This window comes from Acomys minous (assembly GCF_964271855.1).
Source record: "Acomys minous genome assembly, chromosome: 13".
Lineage (NCBI taxonomy): Eukaryota > Metazoa > Chordata > Mammalia > Rodentia > Muridae > Acomys > Acomys minous.
This window is the reverse complement of record NC_140495.1, coordinates 34669529-34696553: the sequence shown is the minus strand read 5'-3', so window position 1 is coordinate 34696553 and position 27025 is coordinate 34669529. Positions and strand designations below refer to the sequence as shown.

Genomic DNA, 27025 nt, shown 5'->3' with positions numbered 1-27025 from the left:
CTGTGAAATGTCTGCTCATGCCTTCTTATGGAGGAGGCCCCCTGGCTACAAAGTGCTGTGCTGGTTAACTTCACTATATTCCTACAGTGACTCACGGACGTAGCCTCCTAAAAGCACTGTGCACCACTGGCTTTGGCGTCCTCAGCGTCTGTGTTGTCTGCCTTCACCGACTTCCTGGAAACCTGGTGGATGTAAATCGGCACCTGGTATCTGGGAAGTGGCATAAGATGCTGGACGGCCCTGCCAAGGGACCGGCTAGAATGCCCTTCATCAAAGGACTTACTGCGGAGTGTGTCAGACCTCGTCTCTAGCTAGGAGGCATCTTCTTGTGTTTGGTTTGTTTTGAGGCAGGCTAATCTTAAACTCATCACATAGCTCCAATGACCTTGAGCTGATCCTCTTGCCTCCATTTCTCATGTCACGATGCATGTGAGCTATGTGGCAGCATTCCAGCCCAGTCTTCCTGAGGAGCCTTTGGGCAGCTGCTAAGTCCAGCAGTGGGCACGGAGCCAGTGATCCCTACCCAGCATGGGACTCATCTAAGGAGCATCATTTTTGCTCAAGAAATCCCTACTGCGCCGTCTGAAATCTCTGCACATAAATATCCCAGTCTGAGGCCCTGCCTGCCCTGTTCTCTCCTCCAAATGTTCAACACTGCTGAAAGCCTTCCCCAGTCAACCCACGCTGGCTTCACAGCAACTGCCAATGTATTTCTCATATTCTGTCATATTTTCTCTCTCGTAGTTGCCCCCCACCCCTCGCCTCTACCAATGCATATCTTAAGGGACAACTCTCAGCAGGTTTGATGTTACAGTTTCAACCTCTCTGTGAACTGCTTGGTATTGCAGCTCTACTGCTCAGTGCTTTACAACACTGGGAGGGTTACTCAGTTCCATCTCAAAAGTGAAACTATTATTATTAGTTCTGCAACACAGGTTTCAGAGTTCTGAACACCTCTGACACATACATACTAGTTATTGTTTGAGTGGTGTGATCTTGTTATTTATCCTAGGCTTGTGACTCCACATGGCAATGTATGAAATCATGATAGAGTGACCTGTCATACTACCTTCCAATACGTTGCTATCCCAGAACACGGGAAGTGACGGTATGGTTCTAAACAAAACACTTGGTGGTAGTAAGCTGCTCCAGTGTGGTTACTTTTCAGTTGCTAATCAGCTCAATTCTAAAATCTTGTGTCTCTGTAATTTGTGTTTTCCTGGGTTTCTGTTTGCAATAGTCTATGTATGAGCGTCTATACACACGTTAAAGAATCTTAACTGAGCCACCTGAGAAACAGCCTCTGTAGGCTTCAGGGAAATGCCTCATGTCGCTCGGCACACATTGAAGATTTCAGAGTCTGCAACAAGTGGTGGGAAGTGAGAAAACCCAAACCCCATCCTGTCTTCCAAGTCGAAAATGAGCTGCCACCACACGTCAACTCAGAAGCACGGAAATCGCCTGTTTTAGAACACATTTCCTCATCTGCGATCATCTGCTTTTACTTACATCCTGATGAGAACCCTTCATTCCTTCTCATAGTTGCCAGCTAGCTAGTACTCCGGAACACGGCAGCCCCCCCACCCCCCGTCTTTCTGATTAAATAAATGATCTACTATAGTTCAAGATCCCTTTTTTTTCTGAAGATCTATTTGAAGTAAGCAAAGGCTTGATGGTTATGAAAGGCAAATTCTGTTCTATTTCTGTCCCCTGGTCAAAGGGATTGCTCTATCCTTCAAGGATCAGAAATGCCCGAGGGAGTGGGTCCCCAGAACTGTATGCTACAGTACATTAAGTAGGATTATGAAGCAAAACAAAACGAAAACCAAGCAATACTGTCTAAATGGTTATTTGAAGCTATAAGCAAAACGAAATACAACTCTCCACTCAGCATTTGAGTCCCCGGGACCCTCAACGTGCTAATCTGAAGAAGGAGTCTCGAGCAGGGAGGAAATCACGTGTTCAATGTCTCGTGCTTACTTAGAAGTACCTCACAAGGCCCAGAAGAGCTGAGAAGACCCCAGCCATGTAACTCCCATGTTAGATCCGGAGCTCGAAAATGCTCAGGAGTTCATAATAAAGGTAACAAACCTGAAGCGTCAGTTACAACTGCCTGCTACTAGATAAAACAAGGATGTCACCAAACAGCCTTTGAGTACCACGAACGGCAAGTTTTAATTTCAAAAGAATATATGCTGTGGTTAGACTAAGGGGGAAAGAGTAAAACCAAAGATTTGTAACCGGAGACCCCACACAAAAACCCAGCAAAGGACTTTTTAATCTTAATGCAAAATAAGATCTAGAGAAGAAATGGGCCCTGACTTAGAGACAGTGTCCCATCAGAGCTCTCTGTAGCTACAGCTCCTGTTTTCAACACCAGAATTATTACACTGTAATGCCACAGGGGCTCCACAAAGTTCAGAAATGGACAGTTATTGGGTGGGTTTTTTTTTAATGAAGTCAGATAACAATGACAGCTTCATGGTGACCCATGAAGGCTCTCTTGTCCTAGAGATGCCCCCTCCCCCCTTGAGGCTCACTAGAAAGAGAAGGAAATGTTGAAGCGCCTGGCTGCATGGTGGGTGTATAGAGATGCCTGCACATCTGCAGCTCTTCATGCATGGTGGGTGCACGGAGATGCCTGCACATCTGCAGCTCTTCATGCATGGTGGGTGCACGGAGATGCCTGCACATCTGCAGCTCTTCATGCATGGTGGGTGCACGGAGATGCCTGCACATCTGCAGCTCTTCATGCATGGTGGGTGCACAGAGATGCCTGCACATCTGCAGCTCTTCATGCATGGTGGGTGCACAGAGATGCCTGCACATCTGCAGCTCTTCATGCATGGTGGGTGCACAGAGATGCCTGCACATCTGCAGCTCTTCATGCATGGTGGGTGCACAGAGATGCCTGCACATCTGCAGCTCTTCATGCATGGTGGGTGCACAGAGATGCCTGCACATCTGCAGCTCTTCATGCATGGTGGGTGCACAGAGATGCCTGCACATCTGCAGCTCTTCATGCATGGTGGGTGCATAGAGATGCCTGCACATCTGCAGCTCTTCATGCATGGTGGGTGCATAGAGATGCCTGCACATCTGCAGCTCTTCATGCATGGTGGGTGCACGGAGATGCCTGCACATCTGCAGCTCTTCATGCATGGTGGGTGCACGGAGATGCCTGCACATCTGCAGCTCTTCATGCATGGTGGGTGCACGGAGATGCCTGCACATCTGCAGCTCTTCATGCATGGTGGGTGCACAGAGATGCCTGCACATCTGCAGCTCTTCATGCATGGTGGGTACATAGAGATGCCTGCACATCTGCAGCTCTTCATGCATGGTGGGTGCACAGAGATGCCTGCACATCTGCAGCTCTTCATGCATGGTGGGTGCACAGAGATGCCTGCACATCTGCAGCTCTTCATGCATGGTGGGTGCACAGAGATGCCTGCACATCTGCAGCTCTTCATGCATGGTGGGTGCATAGAGATGCCTGCACATCTGCAGCTCTTCATGCATGGTGGGTGTATAGAGATGCCTGCACATCTGCAGCTCTTCATGCATGGTGGGTGCATAGAGATGCCTGCACATCTGCAGCTCTTCATGCATGGTGGGTGTATAGAGATGCCTGCACATCTGCAGCTCTTCATGCATGGTGGGTGCACAGAGATGCCTGCACATCTGCAGCTCTTCATGCATGGTGGGTGCAGAGATGCCTGCACATCTGCAGCTCTTCAGTGACCAGCATGTGTGTGTGTGGAGAGGGGGCTCCCCGCTCTTCTCTCACAGAAACTGTGTTCTTCACTTGATCTTCCCAGGGGCTACTAACAGTAACATTTTGTGAGGTCTGTGGTCCAGGATAGGATTTATACTTTCAAGCCCCAGGTTACAAGAAACTTGGCAATGGAAGAACATTCAAAATGATCGAGGTCACATGTCAAAATACCAGACACAAAACATTCCATACTCTATGTATTATGCAATGCAAAGATAATCCGAGAGGGGAGAAAGTTAAACTTAAAAACAGGGACAGCATTCAATCAACTTGCTAGACATACTAAATGGTCCTAAACATGTGACACACCTTCAAGGAGCCACCAAGTGAATGAATGAATAAGAAGAAAAGCCATATAAGTTTCTTCTAAATAATAGACAGAGAGCAGGATTTGCCTTGCCATGAGATCCTAATGGACAAAAGCGGTTATTTTTTCTGAAATATAATATGCTATTTTTAACTTTGATTTTACTGTTATAAACTTTTCAATGGCACCAGTTTCAAGTGTTTGGAAAATAATTTTTATATAGCACATTTAATCAGATGTAAATACAATCCATTGGGCCTTAGCTTTACATGTGGCAGACTTTTAAGAAACCATCTAAAATAGGAAATGAAACAAGGCTATTACCATCGACGCTGGGAGGAGTGCTGTATGCTTTCAAATGGCCTCCGGTTCTGCTTAGGGTGAGAGCTGTGCTGGCTCCTGTCAGGGATGACTAGTGTGGCGATTCAAACAACAAGAGCAAGATAAAGCTTTCCTCTGCAACTGCGTCCATAGAACATGGCATCTTGGGCATATATGCATATTTTTATTTACTTACAGAATGAATTCACGTTGCCTTTGGATACAGATGCTTATACACAAATCAACTCTGTAAAAGCAACTAGTAGATCCTCAGAATAAAGGCTGAAAATCAAGTCTGAAGCAGCAACAATGTTAGCCTCTAACAATGACAGCCTCAGAGCATTCCTTTTAAGGAGGCACAAAATAAGGTCAGGGACTCTGTGAAGTGTTAAGACAGAGTGAGGAAACATGCCAAGCCTCTGTCCGTGAGCAAAAACATCCCATGGCTGAGCTCTGTCTTCTATTATAGAGCATATTTCTAAAGACGATAGAACTGGTTTTTCCCTTGGACTCTTGAGATAAAATTTATGCCAATACATTTAGATTAGTGATTTTTATGGTGCCACAGACATAAAGTCACTATTGCCTTGAAAAGTATCCTTCAAATTATATGACATGAACCTATTTCAGGTCATGTGTTGATATTTAAAAGGTAGATGGTATCATCTGTGCTGTTCCTTGTAGGTCCTAACTCTGCTACACCTTTCCGACAGTCCTAACGTGTGCCCAGGACCATTCCTGTTATTTGGTAAATGTCTGTAACTTCTTGGAATCAAGTATTTTTTTTTAATGAAACACTGAGTGCCAGTGGAAATCTATTTTATACTTTTTACGTTCATTTATTTAAGGGAGGGAGAACATGGCATGACACCCATGTAGAGGGCAGAGGGCAGATGACTTACAGGAGTTGGTTTTCTCCTTTCACTGTGTGGATTCTGGGAATCAAACTCAGGCCATCAGGTTTGGTGGCAAGTCCACCACCAAATGAGCCATCTCCTAGGCCTAGGGAAATGGTTAAATCCCTACCTTGCTTGACTCACTGCTGTGCACAGTGGTGGTGGGCTGGGGGAAGAGATTAAATACTCTATAAAGTAAATTAACCACTTCCACCTTTCCAGAGACCAGCTTCTTCCTCTGTGTGGCTAAAGCTCAGATATCCAATGAGATGCTGTGTAAGACAACACTCACTCACAAGAAAACATACCACACTCATCATTTAAGATATAATTTTAAAAATACCTTGTAAACAAAATAGTTAAAATAAGCCCAGCCACCTAGATATATAATAGCTTTTTTGTAACACTATTTATGCTTTTATGTTTGTATTTGGCTACAGAACAGTACAGTACAGCATCTAATACTGACCCTGAACTGTAAGTGTTTTGTACACTATACAGAATCTCTACCCCTTGAACCTGAACATCAGTTCCCTAGTTGCCCTGGCTTCAGCCTCCTGTTTAATCTGAACTAATTAGCAATCCATGATTACACAAGCCACTCCTGAAAAACAGTACCTACATGTCCACTCTACAGCCTCAGCTCACGGAGCAGGTACACGGGCAGCCAAAGGCCAGCCAGTGAAGACCAGAGGCTCAATTGGGTCTACAACAGAAAAGTCAGGGCATCACGTGCTGTTCCAATACAAGGCAAAATGGGAGCGACTCACACAGCAAGACAAGGGCAGAGTTTGGATGATAAAACTAAAGCTTGGAGCAAAAGTAAGAATTTAGAATTCAACTCAGGACACCAGCAGCCTTCTGAATCTTCATGAATTCCAGGCTCTTGAATCTAGGGCCAGGGCTGCCAGTTCTGACAGGCAAAAGCCCTGAGTGTCATCGCTCCCCATCTTCATAAGAAAACCCCAAGCACTCAGGATTAACAACTCCCACTAAGCTCATCATGGCCCATCGGGCTGTCTACACCAGAAGGAAAGGTCAGCACAGAGGAAAGCCAGGAGCAAGGCTAGGCTGTTAGGGCGAAAGTTGGGAGCACTTCCAACTCTTACTGAGCCACAGGAGAAAGCCCAGGGGCCTCGCCTTCAGCCTCACTTTCATCAATTAGGTGTTTACTGTGAAGATCTGAGGGAAAAGTCCCCTGGTACCTCCAGCAGAAGAAGTGGAAAGTAACCATGCTGAAAAATGCTAGAGCGCTGTTTTCATAAGACTTCCCTCAAGAGAATTCTAGTCGTCTGCGACTATTCACTGAGGCGTTAGCAAAACCCAAGCAACCTCGGGTGAGGGAGGTTGGGCTAATGCCATATATGTTGATGCTAATTACTGGCTCACAAGATCTAGTTGCTGCCCTTAACCTTGCCTCCCTGACTGGCTGAATAAAAGACCTATACCTAGGCAAGGCAGAAGGAAGGAAGGAAGCGAAGGTTTGAGCAGAGAGGATCTTGGGAGAGAAGCAGACAGGAGAGAGGAGGAGGAGAAGAATCGCCGTGGGATAGGAGATAGCTGTGTGGGCCCAGAGGAGGAACTCTGAAGTTCCACACGGAGAGAGATACCCAAAATGAACAACCTTAGCAAGGAGTTTGGGATTATAGATGGGAGATAGACCAAACAGAAATTATTGGAAGCAGATGGAATGGTATGGAGACTGGGAGATAACGGAGGGTAGCTGAGGAGGTAATACCTGCCTTGCCCAAGGTGGATTAGGGCTATTACAAAATACAACAGGTGTCTATGTCTTTATTTGATTATGTAAGCAGGTAAATAATACCACAATAATAATTATAAGCCCAATAAACACTTATTAGGTCATACTTCTAGACTAACAGTAACACTAGCCTCCTCTAACTCATAACATGGGCAAGAAAATACCCAGATCAAGTCCACTAAAAGACTAAGACCTAATCACGCGGCTAGACTCCATGGGCGCTGCCCTGACCTCAGCAGGGTCCCAGGATGACAGGAGATGACAGCTCAATGACCTATTAAACGAGAAACCTCAAGGAAACCCCAAGGCGGACAGTGAGTGAGACGAGAGAGAGGCACTGAGGAACAGTAAGCAAGCTAATCAGGCCAGATCAACACAGCTGTCAGCTCAGAAGCCCCTCAGCTCCCATCACTGCAAAGAGCAGCCTTCCCCAAAAGCACAAAAAAAAAAAAAAAAAAAAAAACAAAAAAAAACCACGATAGAAGGCGCACGGTCACACGAGACAAGTTGTGCAAAACAGCACAACTACATCTAGATGGTCAGCAATTTTACAACAATTAGACCGTGAACTTAAAATGACTATGACTCAGTTACAGAGAGCTTAATTTGAAAAAAAAAAATAGACACCAAGGAGGAACATATGGGTAACATCAGCAGACAATGCAACTCTAAGATTCAAAAGGATATTCTGGAAATCACAAGTCAGAGTGCTGAAAACAGCCTTTGATGGGCTCGTCAGCAGACCGGACACAGAGGAAAGAGTAAGTAAGCCTGAAGAATTGCCAGTAGAAGCTTCCAAAATTGGCACACAATGAGGAAAGGCAAGCAATAAAAAGAATAATCAAGAACTGTGTGGACAATTTCAAAAGGTGTGGCATCTGCACATGGGGAGTCAAGAAAGACAAAAAGGAACAGAGTATTGGAAGCAATAGTGGCTGAGAATCTTAGGAAACGAACGACACCAATCCAAAAAAAAAAAAAAAAAACCTTTTAAAAAAGGGCGAGAATTGGAAAGGGAATAACACAGGTGAAATAAAATCTTTTTCGTTTCCTCAGCTGGCCTAATAGTTAAGTTTGTTCAAAATAATAATAACAATGCATGCTATGGATAAGTGAACTATCGGGTAAGGACCAGCTGCGAGGATCTAGGGACGTCTGCTAACACCACCTGGACTGCCTACGGAGCCATACCGGGTTATGAGGAAGTGGACGTAAATTAGCCATGTTGTAAACCTGCTATTTATTGCCAACTCCTGCGGCAACCGCTGGACATTTTCTTAATGAAGGTTATAACTGGTAGGCTAAGACATGAGAGAAAATGAATTTACGGTATTTACTTCTCCTTACCCCAATTAACTTTCTAGCCCTTCCTTCTCCACAGTTTACCTACATTTGTTCGGGGGGGGGGGGTTACCAAAGCTTTAACCACAGTTGACTATACAAGCACAGATAAATCCAAAAACACTCAACAAAAACTTATAAATGTTTACCAGGACCCAAGCCCGGGGGATACAATGGTGATAAAACAGGCAAGATGATTCGTCTATGATGTGCAGACGAATAAAGCATACAAAGGGAAGAGTCTGAGGTGCACAATTTTAAAGGGGTTGTAAGGAAGGCGCAACTAGGAAGTAAGATGTGAGTGTGGATCCAAGAGGGGAGGACGGGAGGACGAAAAGTGTGCCGATGTCTACAGAGCTATGTTCAACAGGACGGGAAACGCGGGCTCTAGGGAGGGACTAACGATGTCTTACTGTGGTAAAAAGTACATAGTAGTAAAGTAATCATCAAGCCATCCTCAACTGTGTTGACTACACATATAGTGCTCTCTTAGCAGGTCCAATAGCTTTGATCTCGCCAAACTGGAGCCTTACACCCACTGACCACGGGTCCTCTCTTCTCTCCCCGGCCTCTGGCTGCCACCTTTCTTTCTGTGCCCAGTGTCCCTGCGGCTTTGACTCTGGCAGGTAACTCAAAAGTGGAATCACACACACAAACACCTTCTTATGGGAAGAATTTTGTGTATCGTGTTCTACTCAAAGTAGTTGATCTGGCAGAGATAGGGAACCTTAATGTGAACAAAAATTAATTTTTTAAAATAAGCTGAACAAGTAAAAATTTCTGCCTGGGGCACACGCATGAGGAGAAGGAGCAGGTACGACAGGCCAGGAGGAAGAAGGCCACTTCTGGGGCTCTATTACTAACTTTGTCTTCGATTTAAAGTAGTTCTTTCTTCCTTTTATCCGATTTCTGTTACCAAAATGTTTCCAGTCCACATTCCCTGGCATCAGTGTTCATCACACACATCACTAAAATGAGCTTAACCTCATGCTAGTTCTCTCTCACTTAGTTGTGCACTGCGCACACTTAATACGCACATGGCTGACAGATACTGCTTGGCAGTGAGTACAACTTTAGAGCCATCTGGAATTTAATAATGAAAAACTAAGTTAGTATTATTCATTGTCTCTCATCTTGTGACTAAGAAAAAAAATACTTGCAGATTCAATTGTATGCTAATTATAGGACATACATAAATTTGACCTTCGATATTTTCTGCGCAGTAAATGATTTTACCCTGAAATAGATCTCTGCCCAAAGTTACTGAAAAGGAACAGGTTTTATATTTTTTGTGAATTTATGAAGAGCTGCTGGTTCTCCCTGAGTAAAGCCACAGGGAACAGAAGCGCTCTCTCAGCATCAAAATTCACCTCCAACAGTCTCCATTGTACCCTTGGCAACTGGAAACAGGTTGTTTACAGGCAGCATAACAGACTGCATGGAAGGGTGAAAGGTGACATGACAGGAAAGTTAGCTTCTTGAGCCAGATCAGAGAGGGTATAGAAACACAACTGATAAAAGCAAAATGATACGTTTATAAATATTTATTACCATGATACTAACAACTGCTGCTGAAGTGGTGACAGATATTAAAAAAAACAAAAAAAAGCCAGGTTGGGCTGTGGTCATGGGAATTGATCTACCTCAAAATCTAGCTACCCCTCTTGGGCGTATTCCCAAAGGATGTTGTCCTGCTATTATAAGGACACCTGCTCAACCATGTTCACTGCTGCTCTATTCATAACAGCCAGAAACCGGAAGCAAACTAGATGCCCCTCAACAGGTGAATGGGTAAAGCGAACATGGTGCATTTATACAACAGACTACTATTCAGCCATTAAAAATGAAATCGTGAAGTTCACGGGGAGAAAAGAAACATCATCCTGAGCGAGGTGACACAGACCCAGGAAGACTGATAGGGTATATACTTTCTTGCACGTGGGTATTAGCTGCTAAGTCTATGATAACCAGGCTACAATCTGTAGAACCACAGAGGTTAGGTATAGAGTAAGGGGTTGTGGGGTGGGGTGGAGCAGACAGATCGCCCTAGGAAAGGGAAACAGGATGAATAATTATGGGTGGATGGGGGGGGGGCGCTGGAATAGGAGGATCAAGTGGGGAGATAAGGAAAGAGTGGGTGAGGGAGGTAATATGAGGGAGAGAGCTAAAATGAGGGGTACTATGAAGATCTGATAGAGTACAAGCATCATGACATTATATACATAGATGAAGGTGGATCTAAATGAAACTGCCAAATAATGGGGGAGACAGAGGCCTCCCTGGCCATCTCGTCTCCAAATGAAGCTTCCAGTACTGTAACTGGGTTACATCCAATAGAGTTGTTGGCCAAAGGGGCCCTACGGGAACCTCCAAGCATCCCAGGTTATTGTCAAGACTATACAGTCAAGGGTGCTCTCCACAGACAGGCAGCAAGGCACTACTGCTGCAGTCAACACCTGCACATCCCACTGAAAATGGAGAAGTCGGGCTGGTGCCCACATGGAGCCTTCACCGCTACATGCTAGCGTCTTTGGTGTGGGAAGGTACTCTGGACGCTGCCAAAGGGGAAATGAAATCACCAACCCAGCCACAAACCTCTCTATCTAAAGTGTTACCTTGCCTGCAAGCCCAATGGTGGCACAAAGCTCGTGGGGGATACGTAATCGATACCTGATTGGATTTAAAGCCCACTTTATGAGATGGAAGTCATGCCTGGCACTGCTTGGTTAACAAGAACCTGAGACTAGACAGACAGCCCAGGGACCTAAGGAAAATCAAATACTACTGTTCTGAAAAACAAAACAAAACAAGTAGCAGTAAAATGACTCCTAACAGCACTCTGCCTCACTCATAGATCAGTGCCTCTTTCGGCCGCCATCAGGAGATGGGAACAAATGCAGAGACCCACAGGCAGGTAGTGAGAGAGAACGAGAGACCTTGGAACACGCAGCTCTAAACAGGACGCCTCCATCAAGCCCCGCCCCCGGCGGCTCAGGGACCACTCGCAAGAAGGGATGGGAAGAGTGTGAGAGTCAGAGGGGCAGCAAGAATGAGTTGTCACGTACTGAGACAAAAAAGGTGCAGCAGGAGCTGGCTTAGGGTGGGTGACAAGAGCAGGTATCCACGATTATGCTATTATATTATAGATATACAAGCTAATTTATTATGTATTATATTTATATCATATATGTTAATTATTTTAATAATGTTAATATAATTAGCATTGTACATGGTCTAATATATAGGTTCTACATATTGATCTACTACAGATTCAAGTAGGGATGTCAATAAGGAGGTTGGCTACACAATTCTGGAGTCAAATGAAGATCTCCAAGCCGGAAATAGAACTGTAAGAATGACAAATAAAATGATTAGATGAGATTGTCAAGAAGCAGAGATAGTTTATAGAGAGGTTTCAGGAGAAAGGAAGGAAAACGTCCCAACAGGTCCAAGAGAACGCTTGGTGAGGAGTGAGAAAGACGGCCATGAGATTACAGGAGAAAGTGAAGAAATTTCTGTCACAATGAAAAAAATAAAATAAAATTTAATAGCTGCCCAGTGAATACCCAGGAGATTAAAGTTGTCCTCATCTATACCCTCAGTAGGTTCCTTTTTTAATTTACAATCTCAGATATAGAGTCAAGAAATAAAACTGTTGAACAGGCAAGTATTTTTTAGACTATTTATTTATTTTGACTTTATGTGCACTGGTGCTTCACCCGCATGTATGGATATCTGAGGGTGCTGCGTCCTCTGGAACTAGAGTTGCAGGTAGTTGTCAGCTGCCATGTGGGTTCTGGGAAGTGGATCCAAGTCCTCTGGAAGAGCAGCCAGTGTTCCTAACCACTGAGCCATCTCTCCAGCAGTGAACAGGCAAGTATCAAGGAGTAGATATGTGCTACACTGTTACTTCAGTTCATACTGAAGCTACTTAACACTTCCTGAATCCAGTCACTGCCCTAGATACATGAGATGATACCCAGATGACCCACTGTTATCCCAGGGATCACCTTAGCCACAGAGAAAACTTCACGGCAGACCCACCGCACCACAAAGCAAGTCTACTCCTTCCCAGGATGACCTACATCCAATTACTAATGGATACAGGAACATACAGGATTGGCCAGTGCAGCCCAAAGAGCAACAATTGTAGTCGAGGCCGCCGGACCTGCAGAACCACCCAACGTCTCCTGCTCACAGCCTTGTCCTGTGTCTTTCTTGCCAGGAAGTTAGTTAGTCTCATTTCAGAATATGCCTCACGGGAAATCTAGTCCATGACATCTGGTACCAGGTCTGCTCTGGAAAAGCGGGGGATAAAATGGGTCCTTTGGCCATAAGGATCCTGTCCCTGGTAGTAATTACTCCTGGGCACAAGGTGGCAGTCCAACTGTTAAAATGCTCTCCTGATGCTCAGTGTACCAATAGGAGAGAATTTTAACTGGAATGTTGTTCAGAGTTTTTGAGAAATTGCACTAGAAGGATAATAGGAAAAGGACACAAGACTTGAAGGCAATTAAGCATCGACACGAGGTCCAAAGACCTCCCTTTATACATACAGAGAAACTTTCGGATTGCAGGGTTCCTTAGCAGATGACCCTGGTGACAAGAACCTCAAGATTCCCAAGCAGCGAAAATCTGCTACACCAAAATCTTAGGAGAGTGAGTGCACCCGTACTGCATGGGGAGGGGTATCTGGCTTGATCTGCCCAAATCCTGGATCCTCAGAATCAACACTATTTTATGACCTAACGGAAGCAGTCTTCTTTGCTCTCTTTACTGCTGATGGAGACAGAGGCTTTTCCTCCAAGAGACAGTACGCACTCCTCTAACCCCCACTGATTGCTGAATCTCCTTCAGACCCCCTACTCAGGCCTATAATAGCATCCTATTACATAGAAGCCACGTGGGACATGCTGGGGCTTAAGAAGAAAGAGAGCAACTATATCCCAAAGGAACAGACTTAGACAGCTTATGCTAGCCAGACGCAGTCCAATTGAGTTTAGTTCTGAGGGTCTTTGATCAGATACTGGACCCTAATGTTAGGTAGTGTTTTTTCAGACAATTTGTTGAGATGCAGAATTTAACAACTAGCAAGAAATCTCAGAGATGGCACAAAGTGACTATTAAAATAATTGCTAGATGCCTACCCAAACAAATAGCTCTTCCTAAACGAGGATGAGCTGCCGAAAACATTGTCATGGATGGCAGGATTGAAGATTACTGGGCTCAGAGAAGGGCATTCTGGGATATTCAAACTACATACAGCAAACACAAGCAAGCAAACACACACTCAGATGACTATGTTCTATTAGAATGACAAAACCAAAACAAACACACACACAACCCCCCCCCCCACACACACACACATTTAATACGCTGGCAAGAAGCCCCTGAATTACTGAAAATCTTCTTCCTGGCTCTCAGAAGGCCAGGATGGACAGACGACAGGTTGATATATAACCAAGCTTACTGATAAGCCTTGAGAGGGGTGACAGGACTCTAAAAAGAAGCCTGATGGGTGCAGCTGTCATTTGGGGGGCAATGACAGTGTGTGTGTGAGAAAATGACCCACAGTTATGAGATATAACAGGCTCAGGTTTTCCTGGACTGCCACTCGGTGTTTGCTACCAAAAGAAATCAAAGACAAGCAATTGGAAACAGTTAACGCAATAAAGTTGCAATTGCTTGCACAATTTCCAAACTTGAGCTAATCTTTTACCCAGAATTCACAGAAAGAAGAGGCCTGGTTTCTAGAAGGTGAGAGAGACTTCGCAATACTTTGGCAAGAATAAGTGGCAGTAGTTCCCTCCAGTTCTTCAGAGGAACCTACAACACTTAATCAGGCACCTGCGCTGGGTGAAAGGGCTCAGATCTTCGGAGGACTCTGGCCAGAGTCTGCAGTGATATCTGGAGACGTGAAAACTCAAGTGGATGCCCCCGGCCCTCCCTTGTTAAAAGCGGTGTGAAGGGCCCCAACCAGGTGCTCAGAAAAGTTATCCTGGTGGGACTTCTCCACTGAGAAGGGAGGGAAGAGAGGGGGAGAGAGGGAGGGAGGGAGGGAGGGAGGGAGGGAGGGAGGGAGGGAGGGAAGGAGGGAGGGAGGGAGGGAGGGAGGAAAAGAGAAAGATTTCATTCATTATCGGGTCTAATTATTAAACCACACTGAATCAAACATGGGAGATTTTTATAGGTATGTAGTTTGGTTTTAGACTTTTGAAATTCAACTCAAATGCACATAATAAAGATTATACATACTTGGAAGAAACTGCCTCCATGAATTCATCCAAAAACTTGTCATATTCAGGACCTCTCACTCTCCTCTGTCGCAGTCCAATGTACAGTGGATCTTTAAGTAACTCCTAGTGTTAGAAAGCAGTTGCCATAAAAAGAGTTAGCAATGAGAAAGCCACTTACCCTTCCTTAGCCTATGTGACCATCTAAGAGCTAGAAACCAAAAGAAAATCTCAGCATACTTTCTCACAGTAGCCCATAGTCACTACTTACCTAATGCCTTTTAGAGTACATCCATACAGTTCATAAACCAAATTTAAAAAATAACTACTGAATGTTAAAACATTCTGGGTTGGTCCGGAGAAAAGCAATTAAAGTATGTCAGTGGTGGTCATTAGAAAAGCTCCACTCAGATTTTATAGGTAAAATTTATCACACCTGGAAATAATGTTGTTTAAAAGATTTACAACAGCTTATGAATGAAAAGATAACAATTCCCCACCCCCACCCCCAAGACAGGGTTCGCTGTGTAGCCTTGACTGTCCTGGACTTGCTTTGTAGATCAGGCTGGCCTCGAACTCTCAGAGATCCTCCTGCCTCTGCCTCCCTCAGTGTTGCGATTAAGGGCGTGTGCTACCATAGTAATTCTTTTCATAGCTTTATTTCCACTTCCAAAAGAAGAAATCTTCAAAAGTTTTGAGTATACTTGTTATTGGACTACTAACTTACTTAAGAATATGTTTAGCCTTGACCAAAGTTTTCTTAACCCTATTAGTAGCAAATAAATCAAGAACCTCTGTGAAAAACCATAGCTCATGGCATATTTTCCAGTGAAAGACTGACTTATCTTCAGATAGTTGAAAGCTTTACTGGCTGTATACCTTCTAGAACCACAGGATTCCTAGCCCTCCTATTCTGACTAGGAATGTTGCTAGTCATTTTTCTGTGAGTCAGGTGTGTGAGAACACATAAAAAGAGGAGCAACAGGAAGCAAAGAGCCAGCTCCTCTGCATCTAGACCTGATCTGCAAGCGAGGAGCTGACCTTTGGGCCCACCCCTGTTATTGGGATGGAAACTTTAAAGTCTGAGATGGGACACTGTGCAGGTGTAACGGGAGCAGGTCTGAAGAATGAGGACTCAGGTGAAGCACAGCACGCCTGTCCCAGCCACCCAAGCTTTCCTCTCGCCTAGACCAAACTGCCACCCACAGGGTCAGAGCCAGGCAAGCCTGCCTGGACTACAAACTGAGTCCAGGACAACCAGGGTGACACAGAAAAACTCTGTCTCAAACAAACAAACAAACCAACCAAATTTACTAAACCAGCAATGATTCTAAGCCACAGAGGCTGGAGGTACTTTGTGACAGACAAACAGTCCTTTCGGGTTTGGAGATGGTAAAATGGTTCAACTATTTGAATCTTAAGTAGGGCTTACTTAAAGCCAATGAAACCATGGCCAAGAGCGTTCCTGTGTCAGTATTAATAGCTAGCTAGCTCCTCTCTGTCTCTCTGTCTCTCTGTCTGTCTCTCTGTCTGTCTCTCTGTCTGTGTCTCTGTCTCTCTCTCTCTCTCTCTCTCTCTCTCTCTCTCTCTCTCTCTCTCTCTCTCTCATTGTGAAATCCTGTTGGTTTGACCAATACATCTTTCTTGCAATGTACTACTTAAGAAGTAGTTAAGGGTAATCCCAGCACTTGAGAGGCAGAGGCAGTTGGATCTCTGAGAGTTCAAGGCCAGCCTGTTCTACAAAGTGAGTTTAGGACACCCAGGGCTATATGGAGAAACTCTGTCTTCAAAAACAAAAACAAACAAACAAACAAAAAAACAGAAAGGAAGGAGGGGGAGAAAGAAAAAAAAAAGAGAAAAAGAAGTGGTTAAGGGTTTTTTTTTTCTCACTGGAAGCTAACATGTTAAGTCACACAAATGTAAAATATAAAATCTGAAACCAAGGACTGTTGTAAAGCACAGCTGTTTCTGAAGGCATAAAAACTCTTTAAACAACCTATTGGCAGGCTTCTGGGCAGCCAAGGTTAAACTGCCAATGTGCTACTAATGGCTGCCAATATTAAAATACTTTCTCCAAGTCTGGAATATATTTAGCCTCCAAATATGAGATTTAGAGAGGGGGAAAAAAAACCACAGTTGAGGAAAAATGTGTCCCTTCTTTTTTCTTCCTTTCTTTCCCACACTGATAACTGAAATCCATATTGAGGCAGCTCATCCAGTAAAGGCACTCTCCACTAAGCCAGATGGCCTGAGTTCATTTCCCCAAACTCACTTCTAAAATTTAATTAAGAAAATTAAGATAATACTTGAAAAGGTGGTGTATTTTTAGAGATTTGACTGCCAAAAATTAACAAATACAAAATGCAATTTAAAAGCAAGCAAGCCAGAGGTGAGCAGAGGTTATGTGGGAGGACAGTGACAGAGGGGACTGAGTGCGGGCAGCTTATAATGTCACGTATGTGTGAAGACACACTGACCCAACCTACTTCTTAGTGTTCAAATCCAAAAACAAACAAGCATACAAACGAGAGAAAAACAAAGGAACTGAAGATTATTCTAGTTTACAGGCTATCACAAAAGAAAGCAACACGAATACTTTGTATTATAAAAACCTTATTATGACTAGTTATCCAATTCAATCTCTGACTTCCACGTGCACACACATGTATGGCCACCTACGCACATGTGCTCCTACACACATGAACACAGATACACACATGCACATCACATCCATACACATATGCAAAAATAAGAATACAACAACACTTTTGACAATGAAGAACAAATTTGAAAGTAAATAGTGAAAATTAGATAGCAGGTACAATTCTCCAATATAATGTGACTGATTTTAAAAAACACACAATGTAAAAAATAAAAATCCAAGTCAATCAGGCAACTTGACAATTCTAAGACCCACCTTCATGCAACCATTTAATTTTGATAACTCATGCAATCTATCAATGATCAATGCAATAATCCACTGTAGATGCCAGTGATCAAGTCTCTCTAAGTCCACATGATATTGATAATCTTGCAAAAAATAAAAATAAAAATAAAGGCCCAGGTGGGGACCGGAGGGCCCTGGGTCAGTTCCCAGCACCCACATGGTGGCTCACACTCAACTGTAACTCCAGGCCCAGGCGATCTGACACTTACTTCTAACATCATGGGCTCCAGCTAATATGTGGTACAAACATATCCATGCAAAAAAATACACAAATAACGGAATAAACATAAATCAATAATTTTGAAAGCCCAGGTTTAAAACTGCTCAAATCATTACACAATTCTTTCATATTTCTGTTCCTTTTCAATAACTCCTAGAATTTAAGATACATCATAGATTTTACAGGTTTTATTTTATTTGACTTCTAAATATCATCTTAGCTTGTTTTAAAAAACATGAAAACTAAAGTAAAATCTTAATGCCAATATACTTGTACAATTTTAAAACAGGTTAGGGTTGATAACTAAGTCATTTCTATTAGTATTGAAAAATGAAATATCGGAGAAGGCACATTTTAAATCAAAATCTTTCCCCAGGTAAAGGTTAAATACGCACTCATGTACAGGAGCCAGATATGACTTTGTCTATGTATGATAAAAACATAGCAACTGTTTATTTACATTACTGATGGGGAGGCGCTAAAGTATTAATGTGGAAGCAAGAAATGTTCAAGTCCAAAGCATCTACCCAGGTTCAACACGGATGCTTAGAATAGTAAGATCTCACGACAATTAAATTTAATAAACCCTATGAAATCAGTTACTGCACAATGTAAAGATAATTATAATTTGTGGAATTGTAATTTATGTGCTTCAAATAATAACGGCATCGATACTTATCAAAGCATTTGAGACCACCAAGATAGATACACCAAATTGCTTAATAGAGATAAAACAATAACAGAAAGAGCTATTTTCTTATAAAAGCTAAGGGCAGAGTTGAGGGGAGTAGGGTAACATACAAAAAAAAATGAATTTTATGAGGGTCATGAAATACAATCTCAATGCAAAATTTGGCACCATTTTTAAAGACAGCTAGCTGTTTTATATACTCTAAATATTTACCTCATTTTCAGTTCCCACGTCCAAAATGACAGGCAGACACTGCTGTGGATTCACCCCTCCGCATGCTGTGTACAGGGCCAGTTTACCCACAGGGATGCCCATCCCATTGCATCCAAGGTCTCCCAAGCCGAGAATCCGCTCCCCATCAGTCACCACAACAGCCTAGAACACAGAAAGAGACAACAAGTCCACCTCCATTCCCAATCTCTAGTCCTAAAGGCAATGCCTGCAATACAACACTGGGCTACAAGAAAACTTACATTAAACATACACAAACTGAATCTTTAATAACAGCCATTAAGGAAGAATGGCAAGAAGAAATGGGTTTGATCGAAATATGCTGAGCATTATATAAAGGCATATGTATGATTAATTTTATTACTGTAAACCGAAGAGAATGTGTGAGATAGAAATTCAAGCAACGCAAATAACTTACTCTTCTACCAAGATGGCAAATGGGAAATTAGAGCTCAAATTGCAAACAAACAAACAAACAAACAAACAATCAAACACAAGGCAGCTGTCAGACTAGCCAGTGCCCTCAGTGCAGTTACAGGCGCGCCCGTAGCGATGCATGCAGGAGTGCTAGGCACTGACACCTCTGCTCCAAGGTGCCCTGGTCTCTTACTCCCAGAAGCACCCAGCACTGTGCCATTATCTTTAGAGCATGCCCAGGACGGCCTGCTGCACTAATTTCCTGGTGGCCTTTCCCTAGAACTGATGAAATTTGCTTGGCTTATTTCTACTGACTTAGAATAATAATGAATTATATATGTCATTCAAGAAGAGGATTTACTTTTACAGAATTTAATGTCATTAGAAATCATTATTAGAACTAATGCATTCGCTGTCTCCACCCCATGATTCATGGTCACACTATAAACCAAAACAAACCCAATTTATTAGGTAAGCTAAAGTACTGAACACAAATATGCACAGAATAACAGTTATCTGATGCTACATAAAGCAATGGACGTACGCTGCTATTTCTCACTTATTTTTTTTAATTCATTTATTTTGTGTGTACAGGTGCTTTGCCTGCTTTTAAGTCTGTGCATCGCCTACATGCTTAGATGCCCACGGAGCCAGAAGAGGGCACTGGATGCCTTTGGACTAGGTGGTTGGGAGTGCTGGGAATCAAGCCTGGGGTCTCAAGAACGGCAGCCAGTGCGTCTAACATCTGAGCCATCATGCCAACCCCTCTGTTTCTTAGTTTAGAGGGAAACTAATACGTGTGCTTTCGGAGAGGCTCTGTTTGCTCACTACTGTAATCCTAGCACCTGGTGCAACATTTAGCTCTCAGCAGACAGTCAATAAATCCGAGATAAATCCACAGACGGGTACAGCGAAACAGTACTTGTAGTTCACGTTCTAAAAACGCGTGGCTACTGTTGCTATCCCCGGAAAGAAAGCCATGGCGCTGTAATGGGGTCTAGAGCACACCCACATCCCTCCTCTTACGTTACAGATCACGAAACGGAGAAGCAGAACACTAAGCTCCCTTGCCTGGCTGAGCCTCCCAGGCAATCCCACAGAACCAGAAGCTGCAGCTGCTCTCAGCACTGCGCTCTTTCCACCACACCTGACTGCCAGGCATGCTTTAAAATGCACTGCTGAGACCTGCTGCTTTGATTTTTTTTTCCTGCACTGTAAGATACAACTGTTGAAAAGTTGTTTTAAAAGTAAATACATTTAAAAGAGGCGAAATTGTTCCATAAACTCCATTTCTGAAAACGTTGCCATGTTTAGTTGCAAGGAGACACAGTTTCCCCTCACTGCAATGGGTCAGTATATTCATTGTCCTACAGAAAAGGTAACCACATAACACATTTAACACAGCTCTAGTTTTCAGCATAATATATGCTATGATTGGGCACTATAACTCTGTTTTAAGTTCACAGCCATTTTTCAGTGTCCAAGTAACTCAGATGTGTATTTAGTAGACACTGTTGTGCTTAATGTGCTGTCACAGACAGAGGCAATTATGCATCGCTGATGATACACACTCTTCATAAATGCACTGCTCAACACGGGGGCCCAGCTGCCCTTCCTAGACTTAGAAATGTTTTAATGGCATATTCTACAAGGACAGTAGCTTTATCATATAAATTACCTACAAGCTGAGTGTTATATAATGGTTTCCAGGTCATTAAAAGCATTGAAGCTCTATAATTTTCAACAGTTTCAATTTTTTGAAAAGGGGTTTTTAAATAGCACACCTTGTCATTCACTTATAATAGCACACCTATGTTAAGTGAAGTATGTCTTAAATATGAAGATTTTTACAGCATTTTGTTATTGTTGTGCTCAGCTTTTATTCCCTAGGCGCCTATCCCATATACCATTACCTAACAAAACTATAACCACATATTGAGACATTTTCAAAATTTTGAGATATTTATATCTTAGTTCAGTTTATGTCTTATTGGAAAAAAATTCAACATTAAATAGTCTTAATGGGGTAAAAGTGTTCTATAGTTAAATATCTTCAGAATGAGCAAACAAAATCTATACTACCATGCACTTTACATTTTATCTAGTAAATCCCTTTTGTTACATGTGTGTGTTCAACTACACAGCACAGACTCAGCCTTCAGCATGCTATTACAATCAAGTGCTGACTTATTTAGAGTCCTGGGCCAAACACTATCCTAAGCTTTCAAAGTTAGATGGGGCTTTGAGGGGCCTCGGATAAAGGCAGACTCTCAGTGAAGTCAAGCACGCAGAGATCAGCTAGCCAGAGGAACAAGGAGCAGGGTGACTGCCTAAGGCCTAGCTGTTATGGTGACAAAGGCAAAGTGTGATCAGAGCTTCACCCCAGAACACTTTTTCTGAACTACCTTGCTGATTCTATAATCCTCTCCAAGTATCTGGTAGGGACACATAGCAAGCCAGGGGATGGCTCAGCAGGTAAAATAACTTGCCATAGAAGCCTGCCCAGACTTCAGATCCCATAACCAAGGCTGTGGAGTGAATGCACCCACACTCACACATACACACACCACAGTCAAATCACACACACATCACACATTTATACACACACATACGTGCACACATGCACACACACACATATACATGTACACACACATACACACCCTCAGAAATTACTACTTTAAATTTCATTAACTCACAGTTCTTAAGGTCATAATGATAAAAAGAATGACTTAGCAGGTTTCTTCTCCCACTTTAAACTGCTTAAAGAAATCATATGCCCTAAAAGATCATACATACATATATATGTATACATATATATACATACATATATACATACATGTATATATATATGTATCTATGTATATACACATACAATGACATCATAAAGAATGAAACACCAAAAAATTAGAAATAACAAGGCAACAGTCTCTAAACAGCTTTATAATAAAATTAACATACTGTAGAGAAATCAGAGCTATTAATTAGGTGGCAGTTGATGCTGCTCACAGAAATGAGATTGTGACTAAGATGAAACTGTTTCATGGGACAGAGAAGAGAACAAACTTCCTCAGTATAAAATCCCTGGTAGCTTACCTTGACGACATCTTCTGGCCACGCATTAAGAACCGAAGCAATATGTCCTTTGTCATGGATACTGATGAAGAGGCCTCTGTAGGGGAAAAATTGTTTTAATTTACTTTAAACCTGTCAAACAGCCATCAACATTAGTAAAAAACTAAATCTATCACTATGCCTCCATTTTTATTCAACTACTGAAAAAGTAGTTTCTTAAACAATGGCTAGAAACACTGTAAGAGGCTGAGGATGTAGCGTGATTGCCAGGCGGTCTATTGTCAGTCATGCATGACACTCGGGGCTTGGTATCCAACACTCCACAGAACTGGACATGGCATGGGGTGGGGGGGGGCAGATGGACCCTGAGGCTCCCTGGCCAGTCACCTTAGCCAAATCAGTGAGCTTCGGACTCAATGAAAGACCTTTCTTAAAGCATGAGGGTAAGAGCAATTGAGAAAGATTACCAACACTGGCCTCTGGACCCTGCAAGTATGTACAGACATATAAGCATGCACACACTCACACAAAAAATATACATACACCACACTAGTAAATAAACAGTATCTTAACATGAAGAGATTACTCGGTAGTTATGCGTGTGTACTACTCTTGGAGGGGACCCACATTCAGTTCCCAGCACCCATGTCAGGCAACTCACAACTGCCTGTAACTTCAGCTCCAGGGGACATGATGCTCTCGTCTGGCCTCTGACAGCACGTGCATTCAAGTGCACATTCCCAGACACCAACTACATATGTATAATTTTAATAAACAAAAATAAAACTTAGAAGTATCTCTTCCACTCATAAATCCATGTAGTCTTTAACTAAACAAGAGACACGTGAGAAAGCATGGTGAAAAATGACAACACGGGCATCTCCAGTGTGTATTCACTTCACTGCCTCAACAGGAGGGTGAGAAGACGCATCAGAGACAGCAAACACCATCTCCTGTGGCGCTCACCTGCCTGTGTGACTGCTGTTTGTATCTGTTGTTTCTTCCTAACTGGAGCCTTTAAAACATCTACCTCTGCATTTCCTGGGAAAGTTTAATGGGTAGTTTCATACATTAAACTAACAAAATTGAGAAGATGCTTTGTCTTCAACTCAAGACAAGAGAACCACACACAAATACAATTTAACGACCAAGGAAAACTACATAACCATCCTACATAAAATCCATTTAAACAGTCAGGATCTTGCCAGGTATTTAGAAGTCATCTGTTTTTTCACACAAAGAAAAAACAACAACAACAACAAAATCCTTGTCCCTCCTAAGAGTTGTCTGCTTGACTTTTGTGCTGTTGTTTATTTCTGAATTAATGTGCAAAGGGTGTATGTGTGTGTGTGTGTGTGTGTGTGTGTGTGTGTGTGTGTGTGTGTGTGTATATATATATATATATATATATATATATATATATATGCACGTATGCACAAATGCACGCATGTAGGTGCATATCTGTGCATGGCTGTGTGTATGGAGGTGCACACATTATGTAGGTGTACATCTGGAAGCCAGAAGACAACCTCAGGTTCCATTCCTTATGTACTAGCCATCTTTTGATTTCTTTGACAGGATCTCTTGCTGGACTCCTGAATGGGGTAGGTTGGCTGTTCAGCGACCCCAACTACCACACCAGTACTGGGATCACAGGCACGTGCCACCATGCCCCGCCTTTATGTGGGTACTAAGGCTTAAACTCAGTCCCTAATGCTTTCACAGCAAACACTTTACGAGCAGAACTATCTCCCCTTACCCTATAACCAGACTTTTAAGAATCACAGAAAACACGGAACAAAACCAGACATACACTAGACTAACTTATTGTGTAACCACAACTTACAGCAGTAATTCTCCAGGAAGAATTTTCATGATTGGCTAAAAATAATATTAATTAAAATATACAACACATGTGCATAAATTTGTCAAGGAATAAAAAAATTAAAATTTATACCAAATTTTATCCTTTCCTGGGTTTCTTACTGTCTCATGCAAAGTTGCTATGTCCTCGAAATGGTAAAAAGCTCTTCATGAGTTACATGCATTTTTAGATCCCATCAAACTATGACTGACCCAATGTAATCAGCCAAAAGGGTACCATAAAGAACTGTAAAATTAAAATGAGCTACTTGGGCCTCAGTAAGGAATTGATATTAAATTGTATAAATTTAAATAAATAAATATAAATAAATTGTTCTTGGCAATATGCTACTAAATGACATTTCCATGAAGACTGTATTCTGGCCAAGATTTCAAATAATAATGTTATCAAGAAAACAGAATCACTTAAAATAAAGAATAATGGATGATACCACAATTAACACCAATTAAATGTCAAGATTTGTTATGTGCAGATCTGGGTTCAGCCTCTGTGGAAGAGGCATTTGGCTACCATGATCTACTGCACTAAACAGAGACTCATTCACAGCAAAAATGCTTCCTCTACGACATGGCTCAGTGTCAAAAAGCTGTACTGTCCTCCCAAAGCAAAGCATTTTAAGAGCTATTTGTAATCCTTCCTGGAATGTTCCCATGATTAGAAATCTACTGCAAGCCGGGCGGTGGTGGCGCACACCTTTAATCCCAGCACTCGGGAGGCAGAGGCAGGCGGATCGCTGTGAGTTCGAGGCCAGCCTTGTCTACAGATTGAGTTCCAGGATAGCTAGACCTGTTACACAGAGAAACCCTGCCTCGAAAAACCAAAAAAAAGGAAAAAGAAAGAAATCTGAGATATCCAAGGATTTTTGCACATTAGTAACTCATACTTCCTGGCATGCAATGCATATGTGTGCAAACACACACACACACACACACACACACACACACACGGGAGGGAAAAAGAAGAAATAAGGGAGGGAAGGAAAGAGGGAAGAAGTTAGATAATGAAAGTTTAGATAAGAAAGGTGTTTAATCTATATTTTAAAATGAATACAACTGCAATGGAAAATGTCTGCCATTCTGGGAGCTAACCAAGAGCTTTGTGCATACAATACAAACTCCCTACCATCGAGCAACGTCTCGGCCTTAAAAACTCTTGCTATCTCTATTTTTGCTGATGGATTTGTTTAAAAAAAAAATGAGTTCTTAAGCCGGGCATGGTGGCGCACGCCTTTAATCCCAGCACTCGGGAGGCAGAGGCAGGCGGATCTCTGTGAGTTCGAGGCCAGCCTGGTCTACAGAGTGAGTCCAGGACAGCCAAGGCTACACAGAGAAACCCTGTCTCGAAAAACCAAGAGAAAAAAATTCTGTTCAAAGTATGTTAAACAGGCCAACTGAAGATAGAGTTTGGTATCGAGTTTATGTCAGAATTGAGGCAATTTTAAAATGAAGATCAAGTTTTTCGTGCACACAGTTCAAACCGTTTTCGTGATCTCTAACATTGTACAGATTCTACTCTCCACACAAATTTGAAAGACAAGATAAACAGTGTCCATGTTGTCAGATGCTATCCCCACGGACCTGTGTTATCAGATGGAATTCACTTCCTGATGTGCAGCTTTCTACTGTAACAAGCCTTATGTTTTCTTTGGAAAACAAGTTCGTATGCCTGTTTCTGAGCCAATGGAAGAGGCAACAATTCTACAATTTTGTATAATAGTATCTTCTTGCATTTGTTATTTATTGAAATAATAAAGTTATACTCCGCTTTCCACAAAATGTGAACACTCTTTAGTAAGTACGCCTTGAGAGTTGTTCAACAGGTCCTCAACTGATGAAGAGCAGTACAGACTGTCTAGAGCTAAGATGGTTTGTGTAACAGTTTTTGACTTCATAACAGTAGGGAGACAATGCATAGTCATTAAGAACCTTTCTGTGGATTCTACCTGTGTGACACAACAGCCCCATCAGCATGGCTTCACAAGCGAATGCTACCTGTCCACTGTGTGGCTAAGCGGGGGTGACCAGTAGGTTAGGTGCACTGAGGGCGTCTTTCCCTTTCTGCATGCTGGGGACTGGACCCAAGGGCCTCGTACACTCTATTAAGCGTTCTACCACTAAGCCACATCCTCAATACCATGACTGCATTTGTTCATGTATAATTTTAAACTTAGAAATGGAGTTAACAGGGCATACACTCACTGTAATGGAGGATCATTCAAGAAAGTGATGTATGAAAGCGAAGTTTGGATAAAATATAGGTCTATAAAAACCAGGAGATGACACAGGATGAAGATGCAAAGGCAGAGGTCTGGAATTGAAAGGACTAGAAGAAAGTATTAAAGGACAAAAAAGAAATGGCCAAGGAGAAAGCATTACAAATTAATACCACAGAGTTAGAGTGAGGTGATTAAGAGGAGTCCCTATGAGCACAGTGTTCTTATAGGCAGGTTAGCCAATGCAGCTGAAGCAAAAAAAAAAAAAAAAAAAAAAAAAAAAATCAAAGTAAAGCCGGGCATGGTGACATACGCCTACACCCGCAGCACATGGGAGGCAGAGGCAGAGAGCTAGCCATGAGTTAAAGTGAGCTGGGTCTACAACAGTAGACCCCCAGCCTCAAAATCACCTTAAAAAAAGATGACATCAGGGGGAAAACATTAAGAAGGTATGATCAGTACAATCTTATTTTATAGTAAATTTTTAAAGAATTTAAAGTATACTACAAAGAATCATTTTTTCCTGAACCACAGCCAAAATGATGTTTCACCACTACAAATTAGTAAATGCGTTTCCAACAGAGAAAAACGTGCTTCAAAATCCTAACTAGAAAATCAATGCTTATTCATCACTGCTATTTGGTCCTGAGACATCAGCATTTCCCTAACTGTCCCAATGATGACCTACATGATCAAAGAGCCCACTTCAAAA

At 42.5% G+C, this 27025-nt stretch overlaps 1 protein-coding gene across 2 annotated transcripts in view; it reads right to left on the bottom strand.

Moving 5' to 3' along the window:
- ME1 (malic enzyme 1) overlaps positions 1-27025 on the bottom strand; it is a 110838-nt gene that overhangs the window by 41616 nt on the left and 42197 nt on the right. For both annotated transcript variants that reach the window (XM_084754095.1, XM_084754094.1), the window contains exons 4-6: positions 22238-22313; positions 18710-18871; positions 14661-14764 (exon numbers count right to left, since the gene is read on the bottom strand). In XM_084754095.1, the coding sequence (XP_084610221.1) occupies positions 14661-14764; positions 18710-18871; positions 22238-22313 (342 nt within the window). The remainder of the gene's footprint in view (positions 1-14660; positions 14765-18709; positions 18872-22237; positions 22314-27025) is intronic.